Source organism: Pomacea canaliculata, linkage group LG12 (genome assembly GCF_003073045.1).
Source record: "Pomacea canaliculata isolate SZHN2017 linkage group LG12, ASM307304v1, whole genome shotgun sequence".
Lineage (NCBI taxonomy): Eukaryota > Metazoa > Mollusca > Gastropoda > Architaenioglossa > Ampullariidae > Pomacea > Pomacea canaliculata.
In genome coordinates, this window is record NC_037601.1 from 11,072,030 (window position 1) to 11,086,010 (window position 13,981).

The 13,981-nt window shown below is 37.2% G+C and overlaps 1 protein-coding gene across 2 annotated transcripts in view; it reads right to left on the minus strand.

Annotated features, from left to right (window-relative positions):
• The window catches only part of LOC112576418 (phosphorylase b kinase regulatory subunit beta-like), a 28,504-nt gene extending 14,532 nt beyond the window's left edge, over positions 1-13,972 (minus strand). For both annotated transcript variants that reach the window (XR_003101832.1, XM_025258796.1), the window contains exons 1-14: positions 13,664-13,972; positions 12,608-12,752; positions 11,686-11,785; positions 11,275-11,382; positions 10,196-10,255; positions 9,660-9,796; positions 7,320-7,479; positions 6,287-6,484; positions 5,902-5,959; positions 5,065-5,142; positions 4,526-4,678; positions 3,255-3,352; positions 2,713-2,943; positions 2,080-2,184 (exon numbers count right to left, since the gene is read on the minus strand). Coding sequence is in view for 1 of the 2 variants with exons in the window: in XM_025258796.1 (XP_025114581.1) it covers positions 2,080-2,184; positions 2,713-2,943; positions 3,255-3,352; positions 4,526-4,678; positions 5,065-5,142; positions 5,902-5,959; positions 6,287-6,484; positions 7,320-7,479; positions 9,660-9,796; positions 10,196-10,255; positions 11,275-11,382; positions 11,686-11,785; positions 12,608-12,752; positions 13,664-13,772 (1,740 nt within the window). In the remaining variant the exon portion in view is untranslated. The remainder of the gene's footprint in view (positions 1-2,079; positions 2,185-2,712; positions 2,944-3,254; positions 3,353-4,525; positions 4,679-5,064; positions 5,143-5,901; positions 5,960-6,286; positions 6,485-7,319; positions 7,480-9,659; positions 9,797-10,195; positions 10,256-11,274; positions 11,383-11,685; positions 11,786-12,607; positions 12,753-13,663) is intronic.
• Positions 13,973-13,981: the final 9 nt, after the last annotated feature.

Genomic DNA, 13,981 nt, shown 5'->3' on the forward strand with positions numbered 1-13,981 from the left:
AAATCAATATATAATGATATGATCTGACTTGCGAACAATCATAGCAGCCATTCTGGTAAGCATAATGATGAAATCCTGTGAACATGGTAGTACTTCATATTTTTGTCCTAAAAGAAAATCTCAAACATCATGTGATATTGTAATATTCAAAGAACAAGCATTTTAATAAGACAGACTAAGCTTGGCTACTCTGCTTTCATGATAATTTTATGGCAATGTACTTTTTCTATGGAAAAATAAAGGTTGACTTTTTTTATTTCACTAATGTCGTCAGAATTCTCTCTCATGTTAACCCACCTAAAGCCCTTGGACCTGACAACGTGAGAGGCAAAGTTCTAAAGGTGTTCTAAAAAGTTCAAAGTGCTAATCAACTAGGTGGTGTTTTTACCAGACTTTTCCAGCTTTCTCTTGACTCTCACAGTGTCCCCCGCTTATGGTGCACATCAACAATAATGCCAGTGCCAATGAAGCCTAATGCTACAAACTTGAAAGATTTTTGACACGTGGCTATCATGTCTGTTGTTGTGACCAAGTGTTTGGAGAGGATTATGGGAAATTTGATCACTTCCATTGTGGCTGATTGCATGGATCCTCTGCAGTTTGCCTACAAACCACGAAGGTGTGTTTGATGCCACTCTCATCTTTTAGATGCTATCCTACAACACTTGGACACCTCTGGCACCTATGTTCGGATCTTGTTCGTGGATTTTTCCAGTGCCTTCAGCACGGTCCTGCCACACCTTCTGGTTACTAGACTTGGATGTCAACACCAGCCTAGTTCTGTCAATGCAATCATTCCTGAAGGGCCGACCACAGAGGGTGGGTCTCTGAGTTCCACCAACAGGCACTGTAGGGTCCGGCTCGTCTGAAACTGTCAATGGATGGAATGATTCTGTCAGACGAGCAGATCCTCAGATACTCCTCAGGGATGTGTGCTTTCCCCTATCCTATTCTCTGTACACACACGAGATTACTATTAACAATGCTATTCTCAAACTTGTAAAGTATGCAGATGACATGACCTTTGTGGTCTGCCTCAAAGATGAACAGTCCCTTTCACAGTACCTGGCCTGCATGGGGGAACAGAAGAACTGGTTTGACCGCAGCTTCCTGGAGCTGAATGTTGAGAAAACAGAGATGGCCTTTGGAAGAGCACACAAGGGAAGAAAGGGCAGTGCCCCTTTCTCCCCACCAATCAAATCAAAGGACAGCAGGTACAGAGGCTGCCAGTTTTATGTACCTTGGTACAGTGATAGATGGAAGGTTCTTCTTTAGCGATCATGTGAACTAAGTGTACAAAAAGGCCCAGCAAAGATTGAGGAAATGTCAGCTCTGTGGCGCTGGAGAGTGTTTACAGGTCTCTTTATTGAGAGAATCCTCACATTTAACATTGCCACCTGGTATGGTCATCTCTTCTTCAAAGACAAGGCAAGACTGGCCAGAGTCATCCACCAGGCAAATAAAATTATTGGTGCACCATAGATATCACTTTCTGACTTGTATCTTCATGTGATCAGAAAGATGGCATATAACATCATTTCAAACGAAACACACCTTCTCCATCCCAAATTTCAGCTGTTGCTCTTGGGAAGGCGCTACAAAGTGCCACGTGTGCGAAAAACTGCCTACCAAAGGTCCTTCATGCTAGCAGCCATCATCATTCTGAATAAAAGGCACAAGGACTCATAAGGCTGCCATATTACCTGGCATCCTCCTTAGGAGGTTCACGTATATGTGTGAGAAGGTTTAGGTGTGCGTGTGTGTTGAATATCTTGTATGGGTATGTATGTCTGCCCATTATGTTGTGTGTGTATATATATACATGCTCATATTATGTTTGTATATGTGGTTGGGTTTGTGAGCAAAATAAAAATTTGTCTTGGACTTCCTCAGATAATAAATAAAGTTTGATTTGATAAATGAAGCCTGCATGCTACATACCTAACCGCCAATGAGCCTTAAGACATAAACATATTAAATGACCAACTACCTTTCAATCATCAAGGGAAAAACGTAAGTATAACTACCATACATTTCCCCAATGGCAAAACAGAGAATATGACTAAATAGTTGACTTACCTTACAGTCATCCATTACAAGAGACATGTCCTGTGCCAGGTAAAAATCGCTCAGTTCAAACAACAAAGGGTAGCAAATGACTGTTCTTCCACAAGCTCGATATATCTGTCAGCAAAATTTAACACAAATGACTGTCCACATGATCAAAAAAGCCATTGTAAAATACAACACTGTCAGTGTGCTGCTTATGCTCTTAGTTAATTTTAAGTACACAAAAAGCCCCACTCGCTGGGATGATGGCTATTTCTCACTTACCAACCCTCTTCCCCCAGCACATGCATACATAAAATATTATACTTCCCCACTCATCTAGGATGGAGCATGAAAATAGCTCAAACAGATCATTCATCTAATACCAGGGTAAAATATTAAAGAAAAAATTCCACAATACATCAACACCCAATCTGAGTTTAGAAAAAACAGAAACAGCATGCAAAAATATCAAGATGTTCACAAATGGGGATGGTTGAACAAAACTAGATATTGTAATGTGTCTACTTGACAAAACTGCCTGTTGTGGTTTGCCTACTTGACAATTCTGTAATGCATCTGCTTGATAAAGCTATATGGTGTGATTCCAGTATGTCCCCGCTACATTTATTTTTCAGTGAAAATGCCTTTGTAAGCCTTTACCTTTGAGGTGCTAAGAACACCAAAGGGTCGTGGGGGACGACCTGTTAATCCCAATTTTTGGTTGAAACCAAGGCTACAGTAAGCTTTTGTAAGTTCCTTTGGTGACCATATTTGAATTGGTTCCACCTGGTGAGGCGTTTGTGTCTGAATGCCATACGTTGCTAATAACTGCTGCAACCTTACAGACTCTGCAATAAGTACAACCTGAACAACCAGGTCTGGTGCAGTGCCCTGGAAAAAAAATTATAATTGGATCATTAGCCTGAAATTTAGTTTTGGACATTCATGTCAGCTATAAACACAAAAGATCGTTCAATGGCTCTTTTTCACTTTCCAAAACCTGAATGACAGCTCTCCTGGAAACAGGAAATAATATACCCAATATCTCAACTTATCGTAGTTGTTATTTACTGAAGGTATATATATATTCTATTATGCTCAAATTCTTTTGATACCAAGAAATTTCATACTTCTATTTGTAAATAAGTTTTCAACAGAAAAATAAAAATAGCAACTGAATAACCATTCAGCCTTTACTGCACCTGAAATGTGGAGTAACGAGTGTTGAACTTTGGTCTCTCTAGTGCTGGAAGATGGCGTCTCACAACGTCCAGCTCGTTTATGAGCAGCAGTTCCTCATCTACAATAAAGAGATAGTACTATCAACCAACAGATGTCTCATAATTACAAAGCATTTGATGATGATGATGATGTCGATTTATAATGCGCAGGTATCCATTCAGAAGAATGCTCATTGCGCAGAAAAAACAAAAGAAGAAAAAATAAAGTGAACAAATATTTAAAACACCAGGAAAGTAAAAAGTATAGACAGAAGTGTTTCTTGGTAGTTTAAGACTGGTTTGAAATAAACAGATGGGTCTTCAGTCTTTTGCGAAACGTGGTTGGTGTGATTTGGCACCGACATCCCAATCCAGCATTTAGTTAGGATACAAGACAAAATTAATCCCCGATATTTACCTGTAGAATCCATACTGATTGAGATAGCAATGCGAAACTAAGGCAATCTCCAGTGTACAGAGAAAAGAAGACTGCCCTTTTGAAAGTTTCAGCAAGGTGTAAAAGTGATTGCATGTTGAGTCATACGGTAAACGGATGATATCAGGCTTAAATGTTGTGTTTGCTAACCAAGGACCATCTGACATGAGTGCCAAATTCTTTAAGATCTTTACAACCATAGTAAATAGCTCCTCAGATTCAGGAATACTGCCATTTAACACAAAGGTTGACTCAGTACAGTCAATATTCTCAACATGTAAATGGCTGTGAAACACAAAGAACTTTCCTCTGGTAACACAGGTTTTATCAACATTTACTACATACCTGCAGCTTTTATGGGCCAGCAATCTAAAGACTATTTAAGGATTTTTTAATGTCTTTCACCATATAAGAGCAATTTGTCTACTTTGATATTTTTTCACCACATCAGAAAGACCCTCTTTTTATATCAAAGAAGTAATTATTAGTAAGAGTAGGAAATTCAACCAGTACACTATAAGACACAAAGATCAGCAAAGCTTTAAATGACAATAGTGTTGGGGTGGAAAGAACTGTGCAGTTTAGCTTTCCTTAAGCAGTGAAATATTATCAAAGATACAAAGGAAAGACTTCTCTTTGCTTTTGTTGAGAATAACTAAAGGGGAAATTGCTTTAATTACCAATAAGTAGGAAGTCCTTCAACAAGCAATATTTCTTGTTTTGATGAAGTGGGATGTATTTCATATAATTACTGAATAATCAATGTATGGCCATTTCTGTTTCTCTTACTGTACACGTTTTATTGTATTATACTCACACAGCATCTGACTGATGAGGTATACAGCTTGCCCCCATAGGAAGATTCCATCTGTGGAGCCTTCTGGTGATGGTAGTCTCTCTTGGTTTCCAAGTGACCTCTCCAACTCAATTAAATCTTTGGGTACATAATAATACATAGGCAGCAGCCATCCTGCAACAGTTTCATTAGCTTGAACAGTAACTCTTCCCTCACCTCTCACCCATAACACACACATAACTTAAGGAAAAAAATCTATAATACTACTACTACAAATACTACTAATAATAATTAGCAAATAAAAAGCTATAGGGCTAGGGATGTGTTGTTGAGGATAAAGAAGACCTTACATGTGATAAAAGCATCTTAATTAAAAGTATTAACATAGCATAAATCCTCATGCTGCTAGACAGTAGAGAGAAGCAGATGAGATGAGACTTTATACATTTCACATGTAACATAAAATAGTGGACATACACTTGACAGCACACACTTAACATTCTGCTCTATTAGCTAATAATATATTCTGTGATAAAAGAAATGCAGAAACTAAAACACACCATCTTGTGAATTGAAGAGAAGAGGGTTGATTAACTCCATGTACATGTCTTGCTCTTCCTTGTTTCCCTTGAAAATACCTGTTTACCAAAAAGACAACATGGAAACAGTGTAATGTAGGTTACATACAAAAGAAAGCTATTACAAGAGAGAAACAGCAAGGGTTCCCATATTTAATGGATATATATGGACAGTATTTCTAGACCCAATATCTTCCAAAACTAGCCGTGTTATAGCCTTAGTTGTTGGCATGGCGTTAAACACAAATCTTCCAAAACTAAATTTAGTCATTATGGCATTAGGGATGTACAGCTCTAGGCAAACAGATTTGTTATTTTGTTTCAGTAGGTCTTCTCTCTACATATGCTAGGACTTCTGTAACATGGTGTGAGAGATTACTGGTTAGTTTCATTCGAAGTGCTGAGCAAGGTCTGACTGACTTCTGACAGAAATCTGCTCATTTGGATCAAACTTGATTCGGCCTTTCTGAATCTAGATCAGTGGTTCTTAACCTTGTTTGAGGTACCGAACCTACATGTTTCATATACACATTCACTGAACCTAGTGTCATCACAAATTGTGGGTGTGTCTTGACCTCCGTGGCGGAGGCTCTGCCGAACCCCTGAGACCGACTCACCGAACCCTGGTTAAGAACCACTGATCTAGATCTTATGACACACAAAGTCCTTTAAGGCTCATGTATATAATTCACAAACTATAGCATTTCACAATTTAGAAATGTCTATGCGAGTGCTAGTATCTTTAAAAAAGTACAAAAACCTTTAGGCTATTAATTTATTTATAAACAATGCTATTTCTAGGTTTATTTGGTGACTTACTGTCAATGAGAAGGTAGACAAAGAAAAGTGGCCATTCACACTCAATGCCATCAAAATTCTGAAAACAAAAACTTCAAGTGTTTTTTCTCTACCAAATATTATAATTAATAAGTTTAATCTCTTCTGACTTTTTTTTTATTAATGTAAGAATGAATGAAGATCTGTTGGGAACTTTGATATAATACAATTATTCAATATTACTTGATGGCCCTTAATCTATTAACAGAAGGATGAAAATCTCAAAGTATTTTTATATAATGTGCAGGTATCTGTGAGGATCATTCATTCTCTTATAGCTTAAGTCCATTGCATAGAGCAGATATTGTATAAGACAAGCTTAACAATGCTTCTAAACAATATTTTAAAACAGGTGGCCAACATATACCTTGATCTCTGCTGGTTTGTAGTATTTACGGCTTTTATCCTCCAGCACAGTCTTATAACCATCTCTAAAGAACCTCTTGATTCCAAATTTCCCTTTCAAACGACGAAGAACCTTGTTGATGGCTCTGTATTTGATGGGGTTCTCATGAATGGCAAATGCTGGCCAGCAGAGTGTAGGCAGTAAAGAAGCATCTGTGTTCTGTTACCATTTTTAGTACTTTAATATCATGATTTTTGAACTGTGAATAGATTTAGCATGTTAAGTTAAAAGTTAAAAAATGCCTTAAGTGATTCCATTAAGCAAACTAAAAATGTCAACATCTCTCCTTGAGTCTGCTGCTACAGACAACAACCAGCGCATGTATGACTGTAAGACTAACTAGAGGAATATGCTTTCTCATATCTCACATCATTAAAAATGACTACAAAATTGTACATTTCAAGTAATTTTTTTTTTGGAAGCAAACAAAACTATGGACAAAAGACATCCTCATTAACTGTATAAGTAATTATAGCACCAATGACTATTTCAATCTGCATCCCTCAAATTTTACTTCACTGTTAGGCAGCTTTTATGAGATTTTTAATGATTTCATAATTTTATTTATGATTTTGAAGCCACATGTCCTTGTCTGATTTGATGTCATTAGTCCTGCTAAATATGATAGTCACACAACTTCCCCTTCCCCCCAAAGCCATGGCATATGTCTTTGTTGTGTGTACTGATGTCTTCTCGTGAATATTTATCAGCAGCAGAGAACAGATAGGTCAATCACTAGAAGCTGCTCACAGATACTTTTCAGCACAGGTATTATAAGAAACCGGTTTTTTTTTTCAGTTTTTGAGCTCAAGGTGTTAATTTGTGCTATAAATTGAGTCTTTAGGGTTTAATATGGTTGCTTTTGCATTTATCCCTGATAACTACCTTAGTTTGGTCTTTTAAATTTTCATAAAAACTTTTGCCATAAAAATAAATTTTTGAAGCAAATGAATCTGTTTCACCACAGATTTTTTAACCATGTAAAGAAATCTACCTTAGAGTTAGATTCACGAGGAAGAATGGTCTCAAAGATGGTTCTATTTCTGTTGTGTGCATCAATGTCAGCAAAGATGACAGACCAGGCAGCACCATGCTCTCCAAACATGTTGCATCCATTCACAGCTTCCAGAGCTGCTTTGGCTATCCCAATAGAGCTACACCAATCAGATATTTACAGACATGTAAGTAAAAAAGTATTAACATGACCTTTAGGATCTTGGCAAACATAGCTGTTCTGTTCTCACACTATGTAATACAAAAACACATGTGACAAACAGGGATGAAACAGCTGTTGATTTCAGACTACTTACTTTTACGATAGGAATTCCCTCTAGCTGACCAAACATATAATATGTAGAAAACCAATATTTCTGGTTGTACAGATTTATCAAAGATGGTTTGCTGTTTACCCAAGTCATTATAGACATAATAATTATAAAATACATCCTCAAAATATGACAATATCCAAGTAAGAAAAATTTTAATTTGTATACCTTTTATCTGATTACCTATGGAAACATGGTCTAAAAATTATTTTGATCAGCTATGTCTTTTAAGTAAACGCAAAGGTTACAGTGATTAACAAAATACATACACAGTGTGCCACATAGAGGGATCATTAAGAACCTGAAACATCATATAACCTTCCTCCTTCAGGATGCAAGTATTTCATATGGCTCAATCAAAAGTTCATTGTATTCAAACATAACTTTAAACCCACAATACATAACAAAAATTCACACAAACTAAATAGCAGTTTTTTTACATTGTAAAATGCTGCACTCTTCCCTAACTCTTTTCCTTAAATTTCTAGTAATACATCTGGCTGAAAGAGGGTTGGTGAGTAAATCTAAAATATGGGGTAATAAAATTTGAAAAAAATAATGTTCACACTATAAATAAATGTGAAATAAAAAAATAGTTGAATATTTTACAGGAAAAATTTTGTGATCTTTCCTTGAATTGAGCATGGGAATTACACTTCTTTCATCATTGTCAGCTATAGAACTCCCTTTCTCTCTCATAGTGAAAATTAAACTTGAAGGTATAGTTGATCTTGACAGTTCTCTTGAACCACCCAGTTGGGCTATAACAGACCATACCATTAGTTGACTGCTAGTTTTCTTCAGATGGCTGACAGCTAAGTAGTCAAGAGAGTGAGGGTATTATGCCATACCACCTGGTAAATATTCAAGAAAGACAATTTACTTTAAAAGTTTTGATCGTCTCCAACATGACCAGATGAGATGACCATAGGAGAATAAAGACAAGAGGGCTGGGGAGATAACTCACCCAAGCAAGTACCTGTGTTTAAGGATGGGTAACCACCACTGCACCAACTGAATCCATAGCCACAGCGATGGAAGACAACTTCAAGATTTCTTTCCTCACACCAAACCACATTCTTTCACATGTGGCTATAATGGAGGGACTGCAAGTGGCTAAGATTCTTTGCGCTGAGTCAGATGGATAAAACTCTGCCTGAGATGGCTTGCCAGATAAGAGCCATACATGTACATCAAGACAGTTCAGAGTCAGGATGAGAGAGACCTGACATAGGTTGCTGCAGAAACTTGGGGAAACCTGGGAGATAACCAGAGGTATTCAGACAGTAAGAGCAGGTCTGTCATCTATGACATCCAATTGAGCAGACAACCACATGTAACCCTCTGAGCATGCTGATTAACTGTGGTAAAATGTAGGAGGGTAGGCATTTCCCCAGAAGATCATTCCAATCAAGAGAGAAGGTGCCCAGTGCTCATGCTTGCTGATTAGGAACTGGTGAGGTAAAGGTGGGTAACCGCGTTCCACCAAGCTGTGAAGAGATCTATCTTTGTGTGGAAAAACCTGAGGCAAAAATGGTTTGAGATCCAAGGGTAAAGTGACCACTCTGTGGGTGCTGCCACTATCAGCTGAGAAAACTGACAAAAACATTCAACACTTCAGAAAATTCATGACAAATTAATCTCTTAATGGTACTGTGGCTTCTATTTCTTTCCACAGTAGCTGTGCTCTCACAGCCCAACCATATTGTGCACATTTAATTATTGTGTACTTAGTTGTTGATAGTGTAAGAATTTTTGTGGCCTATTTCTGTGTACTTCATATCCGTTTACTTATCTTTCACATAGAATTTTGAAAATTAAAAAAATACCATTTTATGCTCTTGGACATTGACCTTTTCTCGTGATACATTATTTAATCTCATGTACTTCAAGTATGGATCTTCAAGTGGCAGCCAAACTATTGTGTATTTGATACAAGTGTTTAGCACATAGCTGTAATACTGTGCATATGCAATGCCAAAAAGTATCAGAGAATGAGTGTTCATCACCTTGCATGAATTTCTGTGCTTCCATTGTTGTATTTACTGCCCCTTTCCCACATACCATAGTCTGGTGTGCGGTAGGCTCGTTCAACATAGAATACAAGATTTTGAATGAAGTTAACCTCATCAGTGGTGTACACCACCTGGAAGACAAAGTGTAATACAGTGATAAAAGATTTTCAAGCAAAACTACTCTTAACTACATAAGCTGAGACAATGAATGCTAGGAATTCTAAGGGATCATACCTTCAAGAAATGTTATCTCCAAACTGAGATTAAATCTATGTTTCATGATCATATATCAAATCATAACTCTGCCACTCTCTTAATTGGACTAATATGGAGAAACATTTGACCAAGTTTGGAAAAAGATTTTATATGTCACATTAACTGGTACCAAGCTGGGTCAAATGTTATGTGAAGAAAAGCCATGAGGTGGGTGGGTGTGGGGTGGTCAGGCAGTCATATACACAAATACACTGGTTTCAACAACATTTATTGCCATGCAAGTAGTAATAAATTTTACTTTCATGCCACATTACCTGAAGCCCTGAAGTAATCATCTGTGAAAGTGTTAGCAAAAACAGACCAATAACATCAATCTGGAAGAGAGCAAAACTGAGTCATTTAACATCACTGCACATTCATCAAAAATGAATGATTTACAATCATTTACACCACACAAACAACTGACAGTTGCATCAACTCACTGGCTCACACACCATACACAATATCTTCAAATAAATACGAAGTTATAAAAGAATAATTTTTAAGATGTGTAGTCTGGAAACAGGCAGTAATATCACTAATAAACAATTTTGATTCTTTACAACTTGTTTGCTTTTCTGATACAAAGTTATAAAGATTGTTACTACTTCTAGAAGTGCCACACACAGCCATATCAGCATTATTTGATACTTGAAACAGTGCAAAACATTTACCAGTAAAATGCACAGTCGTTGTTGATACAAGCAATAGCACTCCTATGTATATATCAAAGTGCAAATAGCCATTGTTATATGGGAATACCCAACCCACTGAAGAAGAAAATATTAAGCTGTATAATTCTGCAGCTCAAGGTATTCCCCACTAACACATCTTCCATTTAGATCAGGGGTGGGGAACATTTTTCTGCTGGAGGAGGGGAGACTGATGCTTTACCCCGAGCCAACAACTAAGGCTATATCATGGCAAGACAACCATCCCTGCTTGAGGGCCATCTGGATGTTTTATAACATTATTTATGGCCACATACAATTATCAACTTAAAAATTAGCCTGCTGTATTTGGTCAAACCATAAACACTGCCAGCCTGCCTGTCCTCTGAGTCATCACAGTTGGATGGAATGCAGGCAGCTGACAAGAAGCATACACATCTGTTTTGTCACAAACACACAAGTGTCTTGTCATTTCTGTAATGGATGTTTCTTACTTTTCCTTCATTATAATGATTTATTTACTATAAATTTATGGAAAAAGCTTCTAGATTTATTGAATTTTAAATCCCCCCTGCAGTTGCCTTGGCCAGGTCAGGCCAAATGATTTCACAGACTTTACGTGGCACATGGGCTGAATTATCCCGACCCCTGATTTAGACCCATGGACACAAAAGTGAAGGTACCTGTAAATGTTCATATTCAGTGTCTCCGAAGATTGGGTCACCGGTAACCAAGTCAAATGCTGAATGCAAAGCATTCTCTGGACTTTGATTCCTTTTAAACAATTCCACCTGATTAAACAATCGAAATACAACAGTCAGTAGCCACCACTAAGCACTTCTCACCATGTCTCTATTACAGGATTCCATCAAGAATTTTGGATCAGTCTTAATCATAGATAGAAAATTTTGTATTTATTTTAACAATCACTGGCATCATTATAACTCTTTTTCAAAATATGTGATTAGCTCTAAACTCAATCAATAAAATTTATATGATTGAAGTCCTAAGTAGGTGGCTTGGAGTACTAATTATAACTATAGACAATTTCAACTTTGTCAAGTCAAAGCTCTGGGTTAGAGACTGACTGATACCTTCTCTGCCTGACGTATCCAGCAATACAAAATTCCTCTCATGCATTTAACACTTGCTTGACCAAGCTCATGTGTCCTACCTTTGTCGTTGTCAATACGCCTAGGGAGAAAAAAAAAAAAAGCAATGATCTAACTCATGACAATAAATGGATACAAGTAAATTCATACAGATGTGTACAATGTAATGCAAGTTACTTTCATCAACCTTAACTATGTACTATTACACATTAAAAAAAATACTTGTACCAACTAGAAGTCATTCCTGTACATTTAGTGTTTAGTGTGTGTGTGTGTCTTGTGTAGTAATTGGCCCATGCACATAAGTGTTTAAATTCCTGCATGCAGAAGTGAGCAAAATAATATCAAACAAGGTTGTGTCTATTTATATAACTTTGCCATATTAATATTGAGAGCAATGCTCTAAATCTATATTTCAGTATAATAAAATGTAATGTAGCTGCTATTATCTTTTTCCTGTTAGTATCATCCCCAATAAATAAGAATACTGCTTTGCTTAGTACTACGTGATATCACATTAATTTGTGTGCTACCACACCATAGGGTGATATACATATTTTGATACAATCAGTTTAACATGTTACTTTGAAAATGCAAACAGTCTGTACTCAGGACAACAAAACACTATGCACTAATATTTTTATAGAATATAAGATGCAATATTTAATATATTTTCAAGAATAATTGTTATACAATGCCCTCAAAAATGTTTTAGAATGCTGTACCATCTATAACAAATATTAATAGTATGACTTACATGCTACACCATTGTCGATGATCCATTAGTTGGCATGTCTAAAATACCACAAAACTGCTTATGGCAGTCTAAATTTTAGAACAGTTTGGTCATTGCCAAATTTACTGGAACAATATAAACCAAAAAGAATGAGCTTGCAAAGCAGACCTGTAAGCTTGAGAGAGAGCCCAAGCTGCCATTGCACAATAAATACTGTCTCGAACATATCCCACTCTGTTGGCATTGTTCTTTGATCCAATGGCTGGGAAGAGTCCTAATGTGCAGCTCTGATACTGTAGAATCTGTCTCTTCACTGAAACAAGTATTTTATAGTTTGTAACCATAGAGGAGTAGGCAATTAACTACAAAAAAATCAATCTGTGTTTGAATTTCTTTATAACAATCATTTATGTCCCCTCATTACAGTAGTACCACAGCTACTTTCTAGGCATCACAATGAGAAAAAACCCCACTGCAGTTCTCTTAGACATGCATATGCAAAGGCATGTATACAATCAGCCTCTTTTACTCATGCTTAAGCTGCTGGAAATGAGAAGTCTTTCAACTTTAATTCTGTATTTGGTAGAGCAGAACTACGATTATGTACTTTTTTAAGTCTTCAAGGTTTTTGATTGTAGAAAACAATTTACTTTCTTGCTAATGCTGGTTGTAAGTTTCCTGCATAGGTCTCCACATTGTTTTGATCACTGTTATTTTTCCAACAATTTGCAATGTAAAATTTATAGTGCTTATACATATCTCTCAGGGCATGACGACAATTAAGTTACTATAATGCTTTACTGTGTCACAAACATGAGAGCGCACGCGCGCGCGCGCACACACACACAGAAAACGAAGGTGCTTGAACAGAGGAAAGTACGTGGGAATAAACAAGCTAAACAGAGGTGAGTGAGGCGTGCAGTCGTGTGTCATTAATAAACTGCCTTTAATGAACCGGGTGATATAGATATTTCAGTTTGTTTTAGCATTGGTTACAATTAGGCCTTGTAACGTCACATTACTAAACTTGAAACTACACCCAGTTTTGGTGCGGCACGTTGGCTGAGAAGAGCGTCGACTGCTCCCCCCACCCCTAAGCCTCCCCACCCACACTATCAAATTGGTTCCAACCATTCTTTTCATACTTTTCAAACATGGTACTCCGGAGTGCTTTCAATGGGAAAAAAAAATCTAAAATGTCGGCAGTCATCACAATTAACTTACCACGAATGTAAAATCCATCAAGTTTTTCAGCAATAACGCTATGAGGAAGATGAAAGTGCATCTTGAATTCCTCGTCCCCAATGCGTGAATCTTCTCGAGCTCGAAACATGATCGGGCGTCCTGAGGATGCTAAACCACGGGTATTTTCTGAAGTCAGTGTTTATGCGAAATTTCGAAAGCACTAAGCAATTCACCCATCAGCATACTGCCCTTTTAAAGAAATATCTTAGATGGGCTCTGACATTCTACTTACCGTAACCTGTTTACACATAATCATAACACTAACCTCTATATCAAGGGCAGAGCACTTAGCCTTCA